The 26,105-nt window shown below is 38.2% G+C and overlaps 1 protein-coding gene across 10 annotated transcripts in view; it reads right to left on the bottom strand.

Moving 5' to 3' along the window:
- Window positions 1-26,105, bottom strand: part of ppfibp2b (PPFIA binding protein 2b) — a 291,180-nt gene that overhangs the window by 195,401 nt on the left and 69,674 nt on the right. For 9 of the 10 annotated variants that reach the window (XM_039749799.1, XM_039749816.1, XM_039749800.1 and 6 more), the window contains exon 2: window positions 12,288-12,403. In XM_039749799.1, coding sequence (XP_039605733.1) covers window positions 12,288-12,351 — 64 coding nt within the window. In that variant the 5' untranslated portion in view covers window positions 12,352-12,403. Of the gene's footprint in view, window positions 1-12,287; window positions 12,404-26,105 lie in introns of those variants that run through there. The other variant, XM_039749846.1, reaches the window with a different exon arrangement.

Below are 26,105 nucleotides of genomic sequence, written 5' to 3'. Positions count from 1 at the left end.
ACAGCGACGGCAAAAGTGAGACGTGCATTCTTTCTCCTATGTAGAATCCTCGTCATCATCTGAGTTCAACTCTCTCTATACCTATGTCTCTGTTTTTTGCAAGTGCAGCTTTGATATCATGGACATATTAATTCAGCATGAGCAGGAACACTAAATAAAACTGAATAAAAAAAAAATTCAAGTGACAATGAGATACCAAGAAGGCAGATTCACTAGCGTTTGTGTGTCAGCTTTTATCCATCCAGATCAGAGAATTTCCAGTTCCATTGTCTCAAACCACTCACATCTTCAGTTATTCCCCATTTTCCCCATAAAAACCAACAGCGTCAGATTTCTGGGAGGGAAGGGGGGTATGGGTAGTATGTATCGTGATTGTGACTAAAAGAATAAAAGTGAAAAAAAAAAACACTAACTTTTACAAATACTACAAATTTACACCGGCTGTCTCAGATGCAAATCAAATGTATGTTTTTATTGTATAATATAACAATAAGAGCAGCTCACTACTCAAAATGGCAAATATACAAGGCAATCAGGATCAAACCAGGGGACTGCTGATTACAAGTCAGCAGTTCTTACCACTATGCCACGGAAGCTGTTTATCATCCTTGTCCCTTTTGTGAAAGTGTTCATTTAATCTTTTGACTTTAGGCTTCATACATTATACAGTTTATGTCAACATTTTGTCATTTATTACTAAAATATGACAAATTTATAGTAGGCTGCTTGTCTTGATCTCCACATTTACAAGACAAAAGACGCTGAAGGAGTGGTGCGAAGGGATTTAAGGTGGTCCGGATTTAAAAATTTTTTGTAGGCTTTGGTAATTCTAGTGTTAAGGAGAGAAAATATATGAGATTGGATTAGTCTTTACTCTGTAGTTTGTAATTATTGCAACTGTTACTTTCAATCTTTAGTTTACTGAAACATACTGATGCATAGCCACTTTACTGCTTTTTTGTAAAGGTCTATATGCCTTTCTTTTTATGTTTCCTTTTCACCATTTTGATATGCATTGCTCCATAAGTAACTTCAGTAAATGTCTGATGTCACTAGTAAGGCAGGGCTTCTTATTAAGAAATTTGTGGATTGTGATCATAGCGCACACCATCACCCACACATTTTTGATTAATCCCATTATGTTTGAATACTCACCCTGACCTGATGAGAAGCCCTTAAAGAAATACACAGTCAATGCAGTCTTTAGATTTTTCCTTTCATTTCTTTAGCCCAGCACAGGACAACTTTTTGTAGCCATCTCCTCTGATATATATTGATATACTGCATATATTATCAGAAAGGGAAGATAACATCACTGAAACAATTATTTGCTGAAGAAAATTCTGTGTTCTTAGACCTTATAATAACATTATACTCTTCTCCACTGTCAAAAACACCCAACACAGTGTTCTAATTTGTCCTCCATATGGATTCATTCATGACAAGACTGGAAGCAGTGCTAACAGAGTTTGTCCAGAAAGAGTTCTGGAAAGTTATTTATACCAAGATGTTGTTTATTAGAAATAGTGATATGCTTCTTCTTCTTCTGGCTGCTCCTGTTAGGGGTCGCCACAGCGGATCATCTTCTTCTATATCTTTCTGTCCTCTGGATCTTGTTCTGTCACACCCATCACCTGCATGTCCTCCCTCACCACATCCATAAACCTTCTCTTAGGCCTTCCTCTTTTTGTCTTGTCTGACAGCTCTATTCTTAGGATCCTTCCCCCAATATACTCAGCATCTCTCCTCTGCACATGTCCAAACCAATGCAATCTTGCCTCTCTGACTTTGTCTCCTAACCGTCCAACTTGAGCTGACCCTCTAATGTTCTCATTTCTAATCCTATTCATCCTTATCACACCCAATGCAAATCTTAGCATCTATAACTCTGCAACCTCCAACTCTGTCTCATGCTTTCTGGTCAGTGCCACCGTCTCCAACCCATATAACAAAGCTGGTCTCACTACCATTCTGTGGACCTTCCCTTTCACTCTTGCTGATATCCGTCTGTCACAAATCACTCCTGGCACTCTTCTCCACCCATTCCACCCTGCCTTCACTCTCTTCTTCACTTCTCTTCTACAATCCCCATTACTGTGTACTGTTGATCCCAAATATTTAAACTCATCCATCTTAGCTAACTCTACTCCTTGCATCCTCACCATTCCACTGACCTCCCTCTTATTTACACAACCTCAACCTGCTCCCTACTATCGCTACAGATCACAGTGTCATCAGCAAACATCATAGTCCTATGGGACTCCTGTCTAATCTCGTCTGTCAACCTGTCCATCACCAATGCAAATAAGAACGGGCTCAGAGCTGATCCCTGATGTAATCCCACCTCCACCTTGAATGCATCCGTCACTTCTACTGCAGACCTCACCTTGTACATATCCTGTACAACTCTTACATACTTCTTTGCCACTCCTGACTTCCTCATACAATACCATACCTCCTCTCTAGGCACCCTGTCATATGCTTTCTCCAGGTCCTCAAAGATGCAATGCAACTTCTTTTGGCCTTCTCTATGCTTCTCCATCAACACCCTCAGAGCAAACATCGCATCTGTGGTGCTCTTTCTTGGCATGAAACCATACTGCTGCTTACTAATCATCACCTCACTTCTTAACCTAGCTTCCACTACTCTTTCCCATAACTTCATGCTGTGGCTCATCAATTTTATCCCCCTGTAGTTACTACAGTCCTGCACATCCCCCTTATTCTTAAATATCGCCACCAGTACACTTCTTCTCCACTCCTCAGGCATCCTCTCACTTTCCAAGATTCCATTAAACAATCTGGTTAAAAACTCCACTGCCATCTCTCCTAAACACCTCCATGCTTCCACAGGTATGTTATCTGGACCAACGGCTTTTCCATTCTTCATCCTCTTCATAGCTGTCCTTACTTCCTCCTTGCTAATCCGTTGCACTTCCTGATTCACTATCTCCACATCATCCAACCTCTTCTCTCTCTCGTTCTCTTCATTCATAAGCTTCTCAAAGTACTCTTTCCATCTGTTCAACACACTCTCCTCGTTTGTGAGCACGTTTCCATTTTTATCCTTTCTTACCCTAACCTGCTGCACATCTTTCCCAGCTCAGTCCCTCTGTTTAGCCAATCAGTACAGGTCCTTTTCTCCCTCCTTAGCCTCCAAACTCTCATACAACTCATCATATGCCTTTTTTTTAACCTTCACCACCTCTCTCTTCACTTTGCGCCTTATCTCCTTGTACTCTTGTCTACTTTCTGCATCTCTCGGTCTATTCCATTTCTTCATTGCCATCCTCTTCCTCTGTATACTCTTTTGTACTTCCCTATTCCACCCGCAGGTTTCCTTTTCATCCTTCCTCTGTCCAGATGTCACGCCAAGCACCCTTCTTGCTGTCACCCTTACTACTTCTGCTGTAGTTTCCCATCTGTCTGGTAATTCTTCACTACTACTCTTGTATGTCACACTATGTTCCTCCCTCTTCTTAAAATACATATTCACCACAGCCATGCCCATCCTTTTGGCAAAATCCTCTATCCTCTAACCTTCTTCATTCCTCTTCTTGACACCATACCTACCCATCACCTCCTTGTTTCCTCTGTTCCCTTCACCAACATGTCCATTGAAATCCGCTCCAATCACCACTTTCTGTCCCTTGGGTACACTGTTCATCACTTCATCCAACTCACTCCAAAAATCTTCTTTCTCATCCATTGCACACCCAACTTACAGGGCATACGCACTAACAACATTCATCATCACATCTCCAATTTCCAGCTTCATAATCATTACTCTGTCTGACACTCTTTTCACCTTCAAAACACTCTTGACATACTGTTCATTCAGAGTAACCCCCTACTCCACCATGATAGACAAATTTGAATCTACCTCCGATCCACCTGGCCTTACTCCCCTTCCATTTAGTCTCTTGCACGCACAGTATATCAACCTTCCTTCTCTCTATCATATTGGCTAACTCTCTCCCCTTACCAGTCATACTGCCAACATTCAAAGTTCCTACCCTCAGTTCCACTCTCTTTAACTTCCTCCTCTCCTCCTGCCTCCAGATACGTCTCCTCTCTCTTCCTCTCCTTCTTCTTCGGCCAACAGTAACCCAACTTCAGCCAGCACCCTGCTGACTAACAGTACTGGTGGCAATCATTGTTAACTCGGAGCTCAACTGATCCGGTATGGAAATTTGTATTGTTGTCTGCATATTGATTTGGCAAAATTTTACACCGGATGCCCTTCCTGGCGTAACCCTCCCCATTTATCTGTGCTTGGGATATGATATGTTATAAGGGCTTAACTGGACATAATATTAAATTTGGTGCTGAGAATTCACTGTGGTCTCCGACCATGCCATTCTCTTGTTAATGGACAACAAAAATAAATAAGCTCCTGATCCTCAAAAATTGCTCAGGCCTTTAAGCCAACATATCAAAATATAAATATTGCATACTGATGCTTCTGTTTCTATGCCTTTTATGGTCCACTTTCACTTCCAACAGTATCTATAACACCTTTTCTGACATAACTACCTACTTTCTTAAAGTTAATATGTTTGCAAATATATACCCTTAGGACATCTCTGAATAATGCAAGATCTTCCAACTGGTCTCCTTTGAAAGTTTTTGGTTGAAGGCAGACTTACTGTTTTCTTTTCTATACTTTGACATTACCGGGAGGATCATGGTCAAAGTATGATGTGAATTGGTTCCTCAAGAAAAATTTCTTTGAAAAATTGTGCACAGATACATACTACTACTTGTGTCAGGGTCGAGTGTTAGGGGAATTTTTGATTTTATGATTTTCCTTTTCTCCCATATTACTACTGTATTACTATATTACTATTACTATTGCATTCTTCATTTTCTCATGGTGGTAAGAGTATCACTGCTTGAATAGCTCATCTTACATGTTTGTTCATGTATGCAAATGTCTACACAATTCTATGAGTGTGCCAAAAGCTAAAATAAAGTGGACATTCCATGCCAAAACATTCTTCAACTGGGTTCATTCAGTTGTTGGGGGCAGAGGATATATCAACAGCATCAGGCACATGGCAAGAACAAAGAAACAGTTCACAAAACAGTTCAACACCTTACTAATCATTTTAATAATAAACAGTGCAATAGTGTACCATATCATACAATCGTGTACAAAACCCAAATCTATCTCAATTATTTAAATGTAATGTTGTAATGTTGAATGCATTTAAGTGACTTAATCTATTTTAATTCAATTGTGGTTTTAAACAGCTGGCAATGTTTCCATAACCCAAAGCCAAGAACAGAGTAAAGTTTTTCTATACTCTTTAAGCTTCCATGACCAAAATATTTATATTCACCCTAACATAAAAAAATTCAGTGTTTCCTTTCCAAGCCACCAACTTCTTCCTAAAGAGTATGTTTAAAATGTATTATAGCCTGTTTTACATTATGATGCTTTAAATTAACTATTTAAGGCATTCTTGAGACTACCATTTCTTTATTTCACTTGGTTCTGTTATAGTTAAGGAAGATACTGACAACATACTGTATGTCATAGTGCAACTGGATAGGCACCTAAACTTAGAGAAGTAGTTACATTGAATAAATTGCTTTTGAATGTTAGTGCAAATTAATTGACATTAAAACAGTACTTGGTTTGGTAATCCACCAATACATCCATCCACCCACTTTAACTCAGTTCAAGGTTTCAAGGGCTGGACCATTATTTCTTTAGTATTTGGCAACTGAAAAATATTATAGAGCAGATAAAAATTTTAACTGACGTATGTTAATAAGGGTACAATTCCTATTTTTCTATCTGTTGAGCTAAAATCTTCTCAGAGCCTAGACATTTGAATTCCACAATAACTGGAGCATGGCCCTAGATAATGACTGCATATAATTTACAAGATTTAAAGGGTGTAAAAATTTGTTATCAACAAAGAAATAGTCTAACGTTATTGCAGCAGCTTTGTGTTATGTTGTGGCCACCATAATTGACCAAATATAAAAGAAGGCGTAATATACAATTAACATATTTTGATTTCAAGATCTTATGCAAGCTTATATAAAGAATACTCACAAGATCTTTAGTCCTACATTTTTTATTGCCTGGGTTCAATGCACATAATGTTGACCAGATCTATTTTAGTTTCTTTTGATTTCTTCTTTTCATATGGAATGAAATAGTTTCTTAGATTTGATAAACCTTATTAACACTAGAATTACCAGAGCCTACAAAAAAACTCGTAGATCCTGCCCTCCTTAAATCCATTCACACCTCTCCGCCAGCGTCCTTTGTCCTGTAAATGTACCAATAAAGACAAGCAGCCAGCTATCATGCCTTGATTGATTATCTGAGAGTGAAGTGGAGTTTTAGAGTGGAAATAATAGATCGCTATTTGGAACACACACATTTCATGTGTGTTCCGTTTCTACAATAATCTGTGCAAACACATTTTTAAAACAGAAACGTTTTTCATATTTTATTAGTAAATGACAACATGTAGGCATAAACTGCATAATCTATGAAGCCTGAAGTCCAAAGATCAAATAAACACTTTCACAAAAAGTTCAAGGAAAAGACAACAGCTTCCGTGGCGTAGCAGTAAGATTTGCTGACTTGTACTCAAGGGGGCACAGGTTTGATTCCCACTGTCTCCTGTGTTTGCTGTTTTCAGTAGTGAGCTGCTCTTATTGTTAATATTATACAGTGCACACATACACTTGGTTTGCATCTGTAACACACGGTGTACATTTATAGGACTTTTAAAAGTCACCTTTTTCCATTTTTATTCTCTCCAAATCACGATCACGATACATACTACTGAGGGATCTGATGCTGTTAGTTTTTATTTGAAACTAGGAATAACAGGAGATGTGAGTGGTGTTTTGAGACAATGGAACTGGACATTCTCTCATCTGGAGGGATAAAAGCTGACACACAGACGCTGGCGAATCTGCCTTCTTCGTATCTCACCATCACTTGATTATCCAGTTTTATTGAGTGTTCCTGCTCATGCTGAATTAGTATGCACCTTATGGTCTATGATGTCAAAAAAAAACCAAAAAAAACAGAAACACAGGTATATATGATATATGTAATTATTCGTTTTATGACCTGTATAGTACTTTTCAGAAAACTGTGTGGCACGGATGCAACATTATTCATATTCATTTGCATAACATCTTGCAGTTTGTAATCAGTGACCACATGTATTTTTTCCCGATTTTGCCAGTCCCCACATGTTGCTGTATGCTGTTTCTTTTGTACTCCAGGACATGCAGAGGAAAGAATAGTACAAAGCAGTAAGTTCAGCGCTATATGCAATCATCAGATTCAAATGTTAACAGTTCACACACACGCAAGGATCGTCCTTCCTACATTTACTACGTGTGTACCTGTTACAATGTACACATTTCTCTCTATGCTGTGTTTCTATTACACACCTGAAAAAAAAAGAGGCAATATATGTGAAAACATCATTGCACTAATACAATATTATTTGAAAACGAACAGCATCAGATCGGGCAAAGATTTATGCTGGCGCTGTTACTTTGATTCAGATCAGGAGGGGTGGGGTGACACTGACTCAGTTTACTTTCCTGTGTGTACATGTGCGTTGATCACCGCCAGCAAATTGAATAAGCTCCTGATCTGACTCTCACACTGATTACAAACCTCCAGATGTTATGTGAATGAATATGACTAATGTTGCATCTGTGCCACAAAGTTTTCCGAAATGTACTATACAGGTCATAAAATGAATAATTCCAAATATCATATATACCTATGTCTCTGTTTTTTTGTGTTTTTTTTTTGACATCATAGACCATAAGGTGCATACTAATTTAGCGTGAGCAGGAACACTCAATAAAACTGAATAAAAAAAAAATCAAGTGACGGTGAGATACGAAGAAGGCAGATTCGCCAGCGTCTGTGTGTCAGCTTTTATCCCTCCAGATAAGAGAATGTCCAGTTCCATTGTCTCAAAGCACCACTCACATCTCCTGTTATTCCCAGTTTCAAATAAAAACTAACAGCGTCAAATCCCTGGGTGTGTTTTGGCAGTAGTATGTATCATGATTGTGATTTACTGAGAATAAAAGTGAAAAAAAAAAAAAAAGGTAACTTTAACATAGTTCGTTACAGACGCAAACCAAGTGTATGTGTGTACTGTATAATATTAACAATAAGAGCAGCTCACTACTAAAAATGGCAAATATAGGAGACAATGGGGATCGAACCGGTGGACTCTTGATTATAAGTCAGCAAATCTTACACCACTATGCCACGAAAGCTGTTGTCTTTTCCTTGAGCCTTTTGTGAAAGTGTTTATTTGATCTTTGGACTTCAGGCTTTATACATTATACAGTTTATGCCTACATTTTGTCATTTACTACTAAAATATGAAAACGTTTCTGTTTTAAAAATGTGTTTACAAAGATTATTGTAGAAACAGAACACACATCAAATGCATGTGTTCCAAATAATGATCCTATTATTTCCACTCTAAAACTCCACTTCACTCCCAGATAATCAATCAAGGTATGAGCTAGGAGAAGTTCGTGCACGTTCTAAGTCGGTGGGGGGATGGAATAGCTGGCTGCTTGCTGCTTGTCTGTATCGGCACATTTACAGTACAAAGGTCGCTGATGGAGAGGTGCAAACGGAGTTGGGCCGGATCTATGAGTTTTTTCATAGGCTCTGGTAATTCTAGTGTTAATCACTGGGGGAAATTCAAAACAGAAGCAAACATGTTCCTCTTTTACGGTCATGGTTGAGACCTTTAACATTCCAACTGACTAAATTAAATGAACAGTCAACATTCTTGTTATGAATTTGGATTTTGTTATTAATTTTTACCATGTTTTCATTTAATATACCATTATGTTTTTGCGCTCATTATGGTTGTTTATCTAATCTTAGAATCTAATTGCAGTGTCAGTTTTTTTTTAATTATGCAGACCTTTGTTCCTATAAATAATTCTGGAACATTCTGCCATAATTTTGCCATAATTATACTTCTCTTGAGCACCACCATTTTGCGAATCCCCTTATTATGATGCATTCTTTGGTTGATGGGAGAGTGTCCAAAGACATTGTGACCTTGATTAAGTCATTCATTAAGTCAACTCATTAAGTCAGGGATTTAAGGGTCAGATTTAGCGGCCAAGTTTTATCAAGTTCATGGATACAAAACCCTTTCTGACTTTCATCCTTTTTAAATGATTTTATTTTTTAGGTCTTTCTGGTTCTGAAATTTAGCTTTGAACATTTTTAACTATGATTTTTGATTCTGGTTTTAGTTTGGTGAAAGAGCCCAAAGGTTGAGCGATTTTACATTTATGAATGTCTCATCTCTTCGTCAACTGTAATATTCAGCTAACTGAACAATTATGTTTCTAGTATGGGCATTGAAGGCACTACATACAACTTATTGTCTCTCCCTTCCCCTTCCTACACCCCACACACACCCCAGTCTTGCCTCCCAGCAAAACTAAGATTCCCTCCAATCTTGCCTCCCCAAATGAAGCAAAGCTTAAACTCTTCATAGTACCTGTCCTCTGAAATCCTAAGAAAACATGACCAAAACAATAGTGATCATTAATTGGTATAAGGAATAGTTACATTAATTATTGTGAAATTGCCTAATATAAAACAGTCAATACATTTAATTACTTAAGTAAGTAATAATACTGTGAATAATAGTTATTTTAATAATAATGCTAACAATGTGAATTCCAATAGTGAATAATATAATAGTACTAATAGTAATCATGGTAATTATATTAATAATAATGACAACAACAAAAAATCACAGGTGTTAACAATGTTAAATCACTAAAAATGAAGATAGACAAAACAGCAAAGAAAAAGAATTTTTCTTTTGATGTTTTTTATGTATTATTTTAAAGCTAAGAGACAGGAATAATAATATTAATAAAAAAAGAAAAAAGAGACCCACAAGAAATCAACACAACTGGATAAAAGGAAGTCTATGAGTTCAAATCCTTAATGGATCTGCAGATACCAAAACTCAAAGTGTGGCATTGTGTTTTTTTTGTCATGTGTACTTTCGGTTTTGACCCTGTTTGTCTCTAGACCATGATTATTGATTCCTGTATTTGGCTTCGGTTTTGTTTCATTTGTACCTTTTGTTTTGTTTTTTTACATGCATCTCACAATTATGCCAAAATGTTTATATGCCAGTTTGCTGCCAGAACACTGAATCAGAGAAAACAACTTGGACTAGACTACAGACCTTATGCAGGAGTGTACATAACACTGTGTTTCATACCATTAAGATTAAGGTCCCACTGATTTACACTAGCAGAGCATGAAAAGAGATTTGGTCATTTTATGCAGGAAACTGCAGTGCAGGGATATTCAAAAGGGGTGGAACTTCATTCAGTTCTTTTTTGTTTTCTGTTATGATGTCTGGCCAGAGGATGTTACCAACGTTGGTGAAAAAATATAATTTTTTGAAGAAGTAACAATGTGACAACAAAGGTGACAATGAAGTAGTGCAACCATACCAAAGTGTTAATCAAGGTTTGCTTCCTAGACAAGTCTTATGGTGGTTTATCAGAAATCATGCTAAAAAAAGAAACCTACTGCTCAGATTTAAGTAAACATTCTGCTTTTATCATATGGTATGAGCAATATGAGTTACCCAATGTAAACATGGATTTTCTGCTTAAAACTGTGTTAAATCCAAAATACAAAGTTCACAAAGACTTACAGTCTAGAAGAATATCATCACAAACTGTACTAATTATTTTAATTATTTAATCTAGAGCCATTTGTAAAGTGCTGGATTTCTTCAATCAAAAAAAAGAAAAGACCAAAATAGAGAAACAGTGACCAATTGATGGCTTACGACATTAGCTCAGATATATATCAAATAATAAAAGACTGTACTGTATAAAGTTAGTTTTTCATTTTTCATTTTGTTAAGAAGACTAAGGATAATAAAACAGCAAAGTTAATTTACAAATAATTCACAAAGCAGAAGTGTTTTCCAAGTACAGTGCCTCAGAAGGAATTTGGGAATATAGCAAAATTAAGTGCCACAATTAATTTATTTGCATAAACTTTTTGAATGCATGTTGTGAAACCTTAAGGACTTATTTTGTGATTAAAGTATTTGCTTTAGGAGTGTTTGTTTTTTTAAATAAGTTATATATGGAGCCCTGCCATCTATTTGAAATAATAAGTACTGGTAATGCACAAATATAGATGTATAGACATAATAAAGCAAATAATATATATGTTAATTATGCCTGTCACAAATACTCAAAACAGCTTGGATAGAGTGCAGCACAAACTTGCTCAGCTTGCTTTTCTTTTTCTGTTGTTTACTGGCATAGCCACCTCAAAGATGTTAAAAACAGACTACGAGATGGTGTGTTGAGAAATCAGAGCAAAAATAGGTTTCTAAAACAATGAAGTTGTAGTCAAAATCAAAATCTAAAGGGAAAAGGCTAAACCATAAGAAATGTGAAAGCAATAATTGCCAGGTATCCTTACCAAAATTATGAGGTATCACTAGAAATAAAACACTAAGGCTATGTGCTGAATCAAGAGGTGGGAAGCTATGGGTCATTAACAGTAATACTTAAAACTATGAGCTCAAGACTAACAATGTTTATTATTTAAATTTGCAGTTTCAGACAGACAGTTGAAGAGTTACTCTTTTATATTAGAGCCTTTGTGAGATTACATGTAGTGTCTTCTTGGGAGACTTTATCAGCAAAGGTGCAGTATATCCCAGCTAAATAAATTCACCAATTTCGAGACTCGAAAATGGCGGTTTGATACACTTAAAATCCATCCATCCATTCATCATCCTACCTGCTAAATCCTAACTACAGGGTCAAGGGGGTCTGCTGGAGCAAATCCCAGCCAACACAGGGAGCAAGGCAGGAAACAAACCCTGGGCAGGGCACACACACACACACACACCAAGCACAATTAAGGATTGCCAATGCACCTAACATGCATATCTTTAGACTGTGAGAGGAAACCAGAGCACCAGGAGGAAACCCATGCAGACATGGGGAGAACATGTAAACTTCACGCAGGGAGGACCCGGGAAGCGAACCCAGGTCTCCTTACTGCGAGGCAGCAGCGCTACCACTAAAAAAAGGTTAATAGTATTCACAGGAAATAAACAGAAAACATTTATCTAGACAAATTTTTTTCTGTGAGATGTCCAAGGTTTACTGATTCTTAACAATGATGGTATTTCTCACAGAAGAACGGTTACCTATAAAGACATAAAAATAAGGCTCACCTGCAATAATATCATCCATTTGTTCCAAGGCAGCCTCCAGCATATGGCTAGCGTCTGATGACATTTTAAAACTTTAATTCATTAAGTATGCTACAAGATGTTCCAGGATGCTCAGCCTGCAAGAAAAAACAGATTGAAACTTTTTATATTTTATATAATTTTATTATTTATTAATATAAATGTATTAAAAAAACAACAACAACTTAGGTGCATCCTTGAAAAGAACATACACCAAGTTATGTAATATTTAATAAACTTTATTAGACACAACTGTAATACAAAAATATAGGTTAACTGAAGAATATGTCCGGTTCTTAGCAGCTAGTTTCTACTATTACATCCAAAAGGTAGGAAATGTCTCTGAACAGAATGCTAGTTTTAATATGTCTATAGAATTTAGACACGTTAAATCACGCTGTCAAGTCAGGAAGTAATTCATAGGACCTGAATTATAAATAAACATTCCTCAAAAGACACTGCACTTATCATTTCTTTAGTGAAATTATTTTTTTCTTTACATAAAGTGCAAAATAACATCATAAAGGGTGCACATTTATGTTGCTTTTTTTAAAATTTTGTTTTAGATAGCAATAAACACCATAATCTTATAAAGGAGAAAAATAATCTAGTTGATGAATAAAATCAAGGCTGACTACATTTAAGAAGGCTCCATAAGTGAGGCTGCTTGGAATAAACTTCATAACAAACTGTAATTCTGAATATAGGGCCATGTTAACAAATGATTGTCTACATATTCTTTATTTTTTTCCCCATGTTTAACCAAACAATGTTATTCACATAGCAGAAGTACATCACCTATAAGTTCTATAGTCTACAGTCATTGCTTCCTAGACATTTCATAGGTTTGTAGGGACATTATTGTCACATGAGTACAGCTAAATTCTTACTTGCATTTGCTAATCAACATGCAACACTGACCAATGATTTGTGAGCATAGCTACCTTACCTCAAAACATATGTGTTCCTTACCTGAAAAAATCTCAAAAATACTTTACTAAAAGAAAAAAACATTAATGGATGCTGCTTATTATGTGCATTTAACACATTTCTTCATATACACTTTTAACTTTCTTATTTATATAGGCTGTAAACAAATATGCCACTGTTTTATTCTCATCTTTTTTTCAGTTTTCTCTATCTTTTCAAATGTGCCAAATATTCTTCACTGGAGGTCATGTGCAATTTCAGCATAGGCAGTTACCAATAGTACTGCTTGTTGGTGGAATTTTATTTGAAAATCTTATCCTAATACTTAAATGTGTTTATGACACCAGGATAGACTGCATCTCTCTACAATGATTAAATAGATTGGAGAGACAAGTAGATGAATGGATTGATGTGTATAACAGATATTACAGCTGACTTTGTGGTAAAAAAGATGAATGGGAGCTTGTATCAGAATACACCTAACATTATTAAAAAGCAGGCAACAAAAAATATGGGTAGCATTTATTAAAAATAAAGACTCACAAACCAAAGAAAGAATTATGAGAAGCCTTACAGAAAATAAACAGAACCATTCAAAATACAAAATAAACACATTAATACTACAGTTGCTTCCTTCTCATACTATCCATAATGAATCATCATTCTATCAAACATGTCCTTACCTATGATGAAGATCTATGCTTGGGTATTGTAACAGAAAGTCTGCCCTATAGATGAATCTTGGGTCCACAAGGAACCATACAGATTTTATCCTGGCCATTGAACAGTGTATCCACTTTTGATTTTTCTTTAGGGATCAAGAGAATTTGTTTTGTGAATTTGGGAAATGCTCACCATTGTGTATCCTGGGTTATTTTGTAGTATGTGCTGTAGTGCTACTGCCCTGTTCCATTCAGTCCCTCTATTTGTTGAATGAAAGTAAAATTTGTATACTTGTCATTAAGTCAAATCCATTTATTGTGGGTGCCTCACTTTCTCTGTTGTTTATGTTTTTCATTAAGACTGTGAACACTTAAGCAGATGAGTATTATGCAGCTGGAATTAAAATGTCCACCTCCATATTTGAGCTCAAGAAGTCAGTGTTTTTAAGTGATGATGAGACAGACCAAGAAGTCAGTGCAATAGCAGTAGTTTTGTGGACAATGTCAGTGATTTACAAGAAGTTCTTGGCCATAGCTTTCACTTACTAGTCTGTCACTATTGCTGCATATGTTCATGAACTCTGGTTAGTAACCAATGAATGAGATCACAACTAGAATCAGCCATGAAATTTGTTTTTTGTGCTAAGGTTGTTCGGCTGTCTGTGACAGAGTAAGGAGCTCAGAAATATGAAAAGACCTTAGAACTGTTGTTTTTCTTATGTGAGAAGAACCAGATGAGGCGATATTGGCATGCAGTTTAAGTGGCTCATTAATGCCTTCCACAGCAGATGCAAAGACACAACCCCCCGGAGAAGGTCCAAGATCTGCTAGAGAAATTAATTACATTTGTCGGCTGCCTTGGATCATCTCAGAATTCCCAGGATGTTATAGAATTATTCAGTTGGCTTAAGGAGGTCTAGTCGGTCCATTTCAGCACTTTCCAACTACATCAGCATAAGCGGAACAAAAATAATGGTGATGATAATGTTAAATTAGACAAACTTAGTCTTTCAAGTTCCTTAATAGTATTTTGTTCTATATTTATAGTTCCTGATTTCAACTTGTGTTTTTCTCAATACTGTATAGTTACTGCTTCAAGGTTTGGCCTTTGCTTAGAACTAGAACTTGATTTAAGTTTAACATCCTGCTATTTTACATCTTTTTATATCCTGTTATGTCTACCTCTTTGAATTGTTTCACTACCACCTTAGCTCCATGTTTTGTAGCAATCAGCCTGTCTAGCTCCTTCAGCTGCTGCTGTTTGCTATCAAAGGGGAACACTCCATATGCACAAAAGATGAAATGGAAAACATCAGCAGGGAGCAGAAAGTTAGCAGCAGTGTGCAAGAAAAATGCTTGTAACTTTTTGTTTTGCATTTGAAATTAAAACAACATTCAGGAAAATAGAGCACACAATACAACATCTCATAAAGTCTGGTTTTAAAAGCAGCAGGAGTGAGGAAATGACACAGCATTAATACAGAGCTGAGTTCAAACCACATGTTTCAGTTCAGGTTATATTGTTACTGGCATGTGTTGTAAATCATAGCAGTAATTCAGGGCACCTGTACAATGCACCAATTTACTTGATCTACCTCTCTTTATGCTGTGCAAGAAAAACCCAATGAAGGTATCATGTAGAGAATGTATAAACTTCACACAGGCAGTGACTACACCTTGATTCAAACCCAACCTCCTGAAGCCGTGCAGCAGAAGTACCAAACACTTTGCCATTAACAAAACAATAAACAACAAACTAGTCTCATCTCATCTTCTCAAATGTTTTTCCCAGTGAAGGTACGAGGGCAGCACATCAAGCAGGACAGCCACAGACTCCAGTTCTGTTCCAGCTCAGATTTCCATGAAATTCTTAAGTGTTCTCAAATCAATCAAGAGATATAATCCCTCCAGAGTGTCGTAGATCTGTTGCAGGGTCTCCACCCAGTGAGATGTGCCCGAGACAGCTCAAGCCAAGGGGGCATCCTTAAAACATGCCCAAACCACCTCAACTGGCTTCTCTCGATCAGGAGGAGCAGCATCTCTACTATGAAGCCTTCTGTAATTGCTGAGCTTTTCACCTTATCACAGAGCATCAGCCTAGCCATCATATGAAAATCCTTATTTACCTTACCCACAGCTCATGACCAGAGGTGTGGACAGTTTGAGAGTTTAGGGGTAGCATCCTTTCTTTATGCAGATGATGTTGCCTTCTTTGCTTCATCCAAATGTGACCTTTGGCATGAACTTGTGTGAATCACTGCCAAATGAGAAGCAGCTAGGATGAAGATCAGCACCTCCAAGTCTGAGGTCATGGTTTTCGCTTGTAAAAGAGTAGATAACACAATACATTATTTTTCAACACTGACACTGCAACTTGCTACTGTTTGTAATGGAAATGGGTCGAGGTGGGTCAAGTATTGGTTTGTGGCATGTCACAACTCCAATGAGCGCACTTAATAACCATCCACCACTTTGACAATCACCCTCCATTTATCAAGGGGAACCCCCTTCCTGGGTGGGCTGAGAGAGAAGACACTTACTTGGGGAAAAGTGGGTCACATCACCAAAATGTTTGAGAAACACTGCACTAGTATATATAAACCGATCAGCCACGGCTTTAAAACCACTGACAGGTAAAGTGAATAACATTGATTATCTTGTTAAAGTGGGTGAGATATATTAGGCAGCAAATGAATAGTCAGTTCTTGAAGATGATGTGTTAAAAGCAAGAAAAATGGACAAACATAAGGATCTGAGGAACTTTGACTAGGGCCAAATTGTGATGGTCAACTGAGTTAGAGCCTTTCCAAAATGAAAGATGTGGGGTGTTCCCAGTATGTAATGGTTAGTTCTTACCAAAAGTGGTTTAAGAAAGGACAACCAGTGACTCACTGATGTGCATGGTGAGTGAAGGCTAACCCATCTTGTCTCTTCCCATGAAGCACAAATTGCTGAAAAGCTTAATCTTGGCCATGACAGAAAGGTGTCAGAGCACAGTGCTTCACAGCTTTCTGCATATGGAGCTGTGCATCCAGAAAACAGCGCCAGTGCTGACCTCAGTCCACCACCAAAAGCTCCTTCAATGGGCATGTGAACATCAGAACTGGAACATGTAGCAATGGAAGAATCTGACCTGTTCTGATTTTTTATTTTAGATCATGTGGAAAGCTGGTTGTATGTATGTTATCATCCAGACAAAGTGAAAGCAACAGGATGCACTATGGAAAGAAGGCAAGCTAGTGGAAGTGGTGTGATACTCTGGAGAATGTGATGAGGGGGAACCTTGAGTCCTGGCATACCCCGATGGCAGTGGCCTCATTCAGCAGGATAATACGTCCTGCCACACTTCATAAATGGTTTAAGAATGATTTGAGAAAGATTACAAAGAATTCAGCGAGTTGACTTGGCCTTCAAATTCCCCATATCTCAATCTGATCAAGCGTGATCAAACCAGTCTGTGGATGATGCAGTGGATTTAGGTCTGAGCCTTATTTACAAGCACCTTTATAAGCCAGTGGCATATGTAAGGATCTTGTTTGTGAACTTTAGCTCTGCTTTCAATATAATTATCCCAGAGCTCTTGATAAGAAACTCACCCACTTCGACCTGCATAGTTCAATCTGCCACTGGATCACAGACTTTCTTACAGAACAGTATGTGCATTAGGGCTTACACGCCTGAGCCATTAACCCTTAGTACTGGTGCACCCAGGCATGTGTCCTTTCTGAACTACTCTTCTCACTTTATACAAATGACTGTATCTCTGGTGAATCCCACGTCAAACTTCTTAAAGTTGTAGATGACATAACACAAATAGGCCTCATTTCAAACAATAATCAGCCCATACACAGGCAAGAGGTGGAAAATCTGACATTGTGGTGTAGCCATAATAATTTGTACCTTAACATTCAAAAGACTCAGGAGATGGTCATTGATTTCAGGAAACAGTCACCTGCTCACCTATCACTTGGTATAAATGGCTCAGTCATTGGGATTAAAGAATCATTTACGTTTATGGGCACTGTGCTGTCACAAAACCTTAAGTGGGACAATAACATCACATGAATTATTAAAAGAAAGCCCATTAGAGAATATTCTTTTTGTGTCAACTGAGGAAATTCAATCCCCTTCAGGTAATATTGGTCCAATTCTACACAGCCATCTTTGAGTCCATTCTGACCGCATCTATAACTGTCTAGTTGGGTAATGCCTCTGTTAAATCTAAGGCCAACTTCCAATGCATCATCAAAGCCTGTGAAAGGGTCATAGGATGTAACTTACTACACACTGACATCCTAAATGAATCCAGGGTAAGGATGAGGTCTGCAAAGATTTTTGCTCATCTGACTCACCCAAGGCATCACCTGTTCCAAAGACTTCCCTCTGGCAACGTCTTTGTGTGGTAAAAGCTAAAACAACCTGCCACCTAAACAATTTTTATTCCATATGCAATTATTCTTACTAATCAGGTCTGAGCTTCTCCTTAGTATAAATGTATACCTGCACACTAGGCTGCCTGGATATTTTAATCTCTTTATTTTTGTATTTCCCTTATATGCTGCATTATATGTTTATCAATATTTTATCTTCTTATATATATCTTTTGTATTCTGTGTTATTCTTCTATGCTTCACCAACACTATCCAGACAATGTCTAGTACATATTAGTATACCTGTCTAATAAAGTGAATTCTGATTGCGATTCTGATTTTCCTAGCACACTACTGTAAATGAAGCAAAATTATGTTATTCTATGAAGGAACTGGGCAGAGCTGAGTCACATAAATCTATGCATACATTAATAAATCCCACTGGCTGGCAGTTTCCACATGTACTGTACATCACTAAACACAAACACTTTATTAGACTATGTGAAGTTATTGCCATTAACATTTCAGCACTTACCAATATAAACAGGATGACACACACAGTTTAGTCAAATCCTCTAATCAACAATGCTGCCAACTCAATATCTCTTTGAAAAGCCTGCCTGAATGTATGACTTCATGAGCACACAACTAGTAATAATGAACATAATGATTTCTAAAGGTATCTCCTATAAGAACTCTTCATTAAATATACTTTTATTTAAAGAGTGTATCTTAACCACTATCAGAAAATGTAAATCAATTCATTTATAAATGATACACACTCAGCAACATACAAATGCACAGGCAACATCCATAATTCACACACTCAGACACACACAACTGTCATCCTCTTTCTAGCAGTTTAATAGTTTCAGACAGGTTAGTTATAAGTTGTGAAATGGCTTTTCAGTATTCTGTGCCATATTACATACATTGTGGACGGCACAGCGGCGCAATGGTAGAGCTGCTACTTTGCAGTAAGGAAACTAGGGTTCGTATCCCAGGTCCTCCAGCAGGGGCCAGTTGTGTATAGTTTACACAGATTGGTCAGACAATTAGAATGCAGCAGGACTTGCTATAAGCAGTGCCGTTGGTGCAAGTGACTCAGTACTGATCAATGACTGCACCTGTCAAGCACAAGAGAATGGAATAAGTTTAAGGATAGAAGGTCACAAATCTGCAAAAGGCTCAGTGTGAAACTCTTCCAATATAAACATCATAATTATTGCATTTTTGGCTATTGGTTTTGAATTATGAATGTTTGAACCTCACACAGACTGTGATAGTTTTGAGAGGAGGCAGCATGAAACATTCAAGTCAGTACAATTTTATACATTTTTATTTGTAATAAAACACTGCTTTCTATCCACTCACCCAAATAAATAATATTTAGAGGAATCTGCATATTTTTCAAAACAACAATAGTTCCCTAGATGCTCCAATTTCATAAAAACACACTTAAACCATAAGCAGTTGCTAAAATTTGCAAATGCAGCCAGTTGTAAACAACACCGAATTCTTCTCAAATTAGAAAATATGTCTTTAATTCTATTTTGATTGCCTAGAAAATTTGCATAGTCAAAGCAAACTGATCAATGATAAAAACATAAAAAGAATACCTATTTAAAATTTCATGCTAAGCAACATAATGTTCTTTACTTCCCTGAATTATTTTAATTAAATAATTTCCAAAATGTATGTGTGACGATATAAAACACATGAAGGAAGTCCACCAAATTCATTCTGATCTAATCTGCATCTTGAATGATGCTCTCTATTAGTATTATATACAGCTGCTATTTATTATAGTGGTATTTCTCAAGATGTCAAACAATTAGCATGTATAATGTTAAATCATTCCAGCCAAACAAGTGGACATTAAATTGAGCTTATTTTGGAAGGCTGAAGGAAACACACATAACAATTAGAACTTAGTTTAATGACACACTAGCACCCGCTGATAAACTGTCACAAAAGGGGATTGTAGCTGAAAGAATACTGAACACTGTGTATGTGTGTCAATGGTGTTAATTATACAGCTACATTTAGCTTGATACCACTGAGGCTAATGGTACCAAGCCTCACAAATATTTCACAAAATTGCAGATTGTCTTACTGCAAGTTTATTTTCTTAGTTTTCTGAATTAATTTAGTTTGCAGTATATTCTTTTTTTATTTATAAAGAAGCCTTTTACCAGCACTCTACTAACATAAGTAGTAATTTAAATTGTATCCAGATGGTTACACAAATGTCATAGAAGAGGACAACTGATTGGCAGTGATGTTCAAACATACTTGGCAATATAAAAGGTTTCTTTACTTGTATTAAGCACCAAATGTGTTTAACATACACATAGTAGAACCTCCATATCCTCCAGTGATATGTTTTAAGACTGCGGATGCCTGAAACCACGGACAGTAGCCAACCCTACATATTAGTTTGTGTTAGTTTACAATTATATCTATGATATACAGGTAGTTCCCAGGTTACGGACATCCGACCTACGACTTACGAACGGGGCCACAGCTGCAATGCATACGCCTCAGTAACTGCCGCTCCGTCATCTTCCGCCTGGGACGCTGCAAGTGGTAGCTGGGCGGAGGCTGGAGGGGGGCAATTTCTCTGCCCGTGCAGTGGTTTCCCTCAGGTGGCTCCCGGTGGCAAGCAGTTTCACAGCCCACACACCACACACGGCTGCCCCATTCGTTCTTGGAGGGCGGCTGGTAATTCTGCAAGCAGTGGCTGGATGGAGGCTGGAGGGGGGAGATTTCGATGCTTGCACAGTGTAGTGTCCCTCGGGCAGCTCCCGGCGGCAAGCAGTTCCACTGCCCGCCCACCACACAGGCTGCCCCATTCGTTCTTGGAGGGCGGCTGGTAATGCTACAAGCGGTGACCCGGTGGTGAACGGGGCGGCAGGGGGTAGCATTGTAGTGTGCATCGGATGGCTGCCTGTTGAATGGGGGCGATTCACTACCTGCCTTTGGCTGCACCATATTTGTTCTCAGTGGGAGGACGCTGCAGGCAGCATACTGTAGTGGAGGTGACTGTGAGGTGGGCTGGTGATGAACCGCCCATCGCGGCCCCCGTTCATTTTCAATAGCAAGCCTGCTTGTACTGTTACGTACATAGCAGGAAGTTGTCTCTTGTCTGTACATCAGATGTTTGACGACGGGTGCCTTCCTGCTGTGATAGCGTGTACAGTACAAGCAGGCTTGCTATTGAGAATGAACGGGGTTCCGGTAGAGTGGACGCTAGCGCGTTTGGCTGCCGCTGCTCACCGGTAAAAACTGCTATTCGTAACTCCGTTTGATCGTCTTGGGTCTGCTTACCCTGACGCCGACAAATTATGTCGACTGCTTTCTGGTTTGTGATCATCTGGGCTTTCCTACTGCCTGTGCATCGGTTTGCGTTAGGATTGCTCTAGTATTCTGCTGCTGAACTTCTCCGGCTGCGTCCCTCCATGTTAACGCCTCCTCCTGTTTTTCTGCATTTCCATCCGGACATCATCTTCCATCCACGCCGGAGATATATTCATCGTGGATCCCGACGAACGATCCACCAGGATCCTTCGTCTGCAATAAAGTCTTTCTGGCCCAATTCTCGCCGTCCTTCTCGCCGCGCTGTTTGGGCTGTCGACCATAGTGTGCTTGCCAGCCTAACTAGGTCGGCTAACACCTCTACTACCTATGGGACTACCACCTTCAACTTTGGACTACTGAGGGGACTGGGCGGTATCATGGTCTGGAATCCCTACAGATTTTATTTTTTCTCCAGCCGTCTGGAGTTTTTTCTGTCCCCCCTGGCCATTGAACCTTACTCTTATTCGATGTTAATGTTGATTTATTTTTTTATAATTATGTCTTTCATTTTTCTATTCTTTAATATGTAAAGCACTTTGAGCTACTGTTTGTATGAAAATGTGCTATATAAATAAATGTTGTTGTTGTTGTTGTTGTTGAACATTCGCTCACTTACGAACAAGGGGTCTCTTGTTCAGGATCTCCTCGTTGATCGTAAGTTTGATTTCCTCTGTTTAGTTGAGACTTGGCAAAAACCTAATGACTTTTCTGAACTCAATGAATCCACTTCGTCGGGATTTGTTTACATCTGTCAACCTCGCGGCACTGGCCGCGGAGGAGGTCTCGTGATGATATACCGCGAAAAGTGGAACGTTTTGCCGATGTCTGTCTCTGCTTTCAACTCATTTGAATGTACTGTATGCAAGTTACCTGGATTTTTGCCTACCGTCATTGCTGCTGTTTATCGTCCACCTAAACAGAATAGTGACTTTTTAAATGAGTTTGCCGTTCTCCTTGCTCAGCTGGTCATTATCTCCCCTAATATTATTGTGCTGGGTGACTTCAATATTCATATGGACAATGTAAATAACCCTCTCACTAGAGACTTTATGTCCTGCTTGGAGAACTTTGGGTTCCAACAATTCACCAAGGTCCCCACTCATTCAAAAGGACACATTTTGGACTTAATTTGTTGCTCGGGTGTCTCCTCTCTTGATCTTACAACTGATGAATTGCCTTTTTCTGATCACTCTCTCCTTTCTTTTAATCTTCCACTCTCTATATCTATTCCGAAGCTACCCCGCACAATAACTTTTCACAATATCAAGTATTGACTCACATATTGCAATTCCTAAATTGGCTACTGCTGATGAGTTGATTTTGTATTATAACACCAGCCTTCATCATATTCTGGATTCTCTTGCCCCTTTTAAAACAAAGTCTGTTTCATTTTCCCTTTCTGCCCCCTGGTTTAGCCGGAACTTCGTCTTATGAAAGCGAAAGGCCGGCAATTAGAGCGACTCTATAAAAAAACTGGGCTCGTGGTTCACAAAGATATGTATTTCCACCATCTTGCACATTACAGGGATTGTATTAATCAAACTAAATCTGCCTACTATTCTAATATAATCAGCATGAATGAAGGTAATACTAAATCATTGTTTTCACTCCTCAAACGTGTCACACAACCCCCTGATTTGTGGCCATCACATTTTTACTCTTATGCCTTTTGTAATTCCCTGATGTCATTTTTTATGAACAAAAATTGAGAGTATCCACCACTACCTTGCTTTGCAATCCACTGACACTATTCATTCTGAATTCTTCCCATCTACTCACCCATTTTCTTTCTTTCAATTTCCCTCCACCTTAGAAATATCAGATATAATTCTTCATTCTAAATCATCCACCTGTCTGCTTGACCCCTTACCTACATCACTTGTTAAAGCCTGTCTTCCATCTTTACTCCATATTATATCTGTTATTATCCATTCTTCTCTTTCAACTGGAATTGTTCCTACTTCACTCAAAACTGCTATAATAACCTCAATCTTAAAAAATCGGCGCCGATCCTGCTAATTTTAACAACTTGCGTCCGATCTCTAACCTACCTTTCTTATCCAAAATTCTAGAAAAAGTGGTAGCCAAACAGCTCCACTCTCACTTATCTCTGAACAACCTGTATGAACAATTCCAGTCTGGTTTCCGCCCCCTCCATAGTACAGAAACTGCATTAATCAAAATAACTAACGATCTTCTCATGGCAGCAGACTCCGGCTTACTCTCTACTCTCATTTTACTTGATTTGAATGCGGCTTTTGACTCCATTTCTCATTCCATTCTTCTCAATAGACTATCTTCCATTGGTGTCACCCATAATGTCTATAATTGGTTCGTATCCTACCTTTCTGGCCACTCTCAATTCATACAGCTCAAATCATTTTCATCTCACTCTGTATCTGTTACTACAGGCGTGCCTCAAGGCTCTGTCCTGGGCCCCCTTCTGTTCACTATCTATCTCCTTCCTCTGGGCAATATCTTCAGGAAATATAATATTCATTTTCACTGTTATGCAGATGACACCCAGCTTTACTTTTCAACTTCACCTACAATTACCCTCCCACCTACCGCCCTTACTGACTGTTTGGCCGAAATCAAAAACTGGTTTACATTTAATTTTCTTAAACTCAACACTGATAAAACAGAGATCCTTCTCATTGGTACAAAATCCACATTATCCAAATTCCACAACTTCCCCTTTATAATTGATAACTGTACGCTATCTCCATCCTCTCAGGCCAAAAGTCTTGGTGTCATCTTGGATAATAATCTCTCCTTTCTTTCACACATCAATACTATTACACGATCTGCTTACTTCCACCTACGCAATATCAACCGTCTCCGTTCCTCTCTCACCCCACACTCTGCTGCAGTTCTTGTTCATAGCCTTGTCACCTCTCGCTTGGACTATTGTAACTCTCTTCTTTTTGGTCTCCCTCAAAAAACTCTTCACAAACTTCAACTAGTCCAGAACTCATTACGCAATCTCCTTCCACTCACCACATCACTCCTGTTCTGCATCAACTTCACTGGCTCCCTGTCAAGTTCCGCATTGAGTTTAAAATCCTTCTGCTAACCTTTAAAGCTATTCATGATTTAGCCCCTCCATATCTGTCTGACCTTCTCCACATTGTCACCCCTTCCCGTACTCTTAGATCATCATCCTCAATTAAATTGACTGTTCCTTCTGCTCGTCTTTCTACAATGGGGAACAGAGCTTTCAGTCGTTTTGCCCCCTGACTTTGGAATGCACTGCCTCCTGAGATTAGAAACATTAATTCACTTTCTCTGTTTAAGTCTTCAGTTAAAACTCATCTTTTTAATCATGCCTTCTCTATGTAAACATTGTACTGTATTGTTTGTCGGTTGCTGTGTATAATGTACGGCGTCCTTGAGTGTTTGAAAGGCGCCTATAAATAAAATGTATTATTATTATTATTATTATTACAGTGCTGTGCAGAAGAGCTCATCTTAACCTTTTGTCTTCACCCTTCAACAATGTCTCTGAAACACAAATCTAATGGAAGTGCTGGTGATACAGTAAAGAAGAGAAAAACCATCACCATTAAAAATAAAGTAGAAATAACAAAAAGGTCAGAGAGAGGTGAAACTCCATCGTTCATTGGCAGAGCACTTGGTTACAATCGCTCAATAATAGCATTTATTAAAATAAAGTACCTGTTCCAAGTTACATACAAATTAAACTTAAGTACAAACCTACAGTCCCTATCTCGTACGTAACCCGGAGACTGCCTGTTGTTTAATTGATACATTACCCACAATATGACGTTATCAACATTAAATAATATTGAAATGCATTGTACATTATTATACATGTGTGCTCTTGTTTCCTCCACACCCAAATGAATGGGATTCTGACATTTCAACTTACCCTTCAAGAATGATGGAGCAGTGAAAAACATCGTACACATTCACACAGCTTAAACACATTTTTACATTTAGTTCTTAAAACAAAATATCTTAGCCTATTGTGGGTACTCAGCGGCTTCTCCACTCTTCAGTATTTTTACTGATGGGAAGCACTTATCAGCGGCTTCTCCGCTCTTCAGTATTTTTACTGATGGGAAGCACTTATTGGCTTCTTTCCCTTAGGCTTTGAAGAACTTCGAGCATCACTAAATGTACTTTGGCACTTCAAGGCCACTATTAAGGAAAATTAAGGGTTATTTTCACAACAACAGTGCAAACACATGGCACTAAATACAGACAGTGAAAACTCTGGAGACTAAAGGCTGGTTTAACCGTTCTCTGTGCACCAATACGGCAAAAATGACATCAGGCACATAGACACATTCCCACACAATGGGTTTTCACAGCAAGCTGCACATGGAATACAGAAATTGCTTATTTCTGGAATCATTTATTTAATATTTTCGGGCCACTGAAAACTGCAAATGATTAAAACCATGAAAACCGAATTGGTGGATACAGGGGTTCTACTGTACATACCACAGGCC

Source organism: Polypterus senegalus, chromosome 1, assembly GCF_016835505.1.
Source record: "Polypterus senegalus isolate Bchr_013 chromosome 1, ASM1683550v1, whole genome shotgun sequence".
In the NCBI taxonomy this organism is placed as follows: domain Eukaryota; kingdom Metazoa; phylum Chordata; class Cladistia; order Polypteriformes; family Polypteridae; genus Polypterus; species Polypterus senegalus.
Note: the sequence above shows the minus strand (reverse complement) of the source record. Positions and strands in the feature narration are given on the sequence as shown.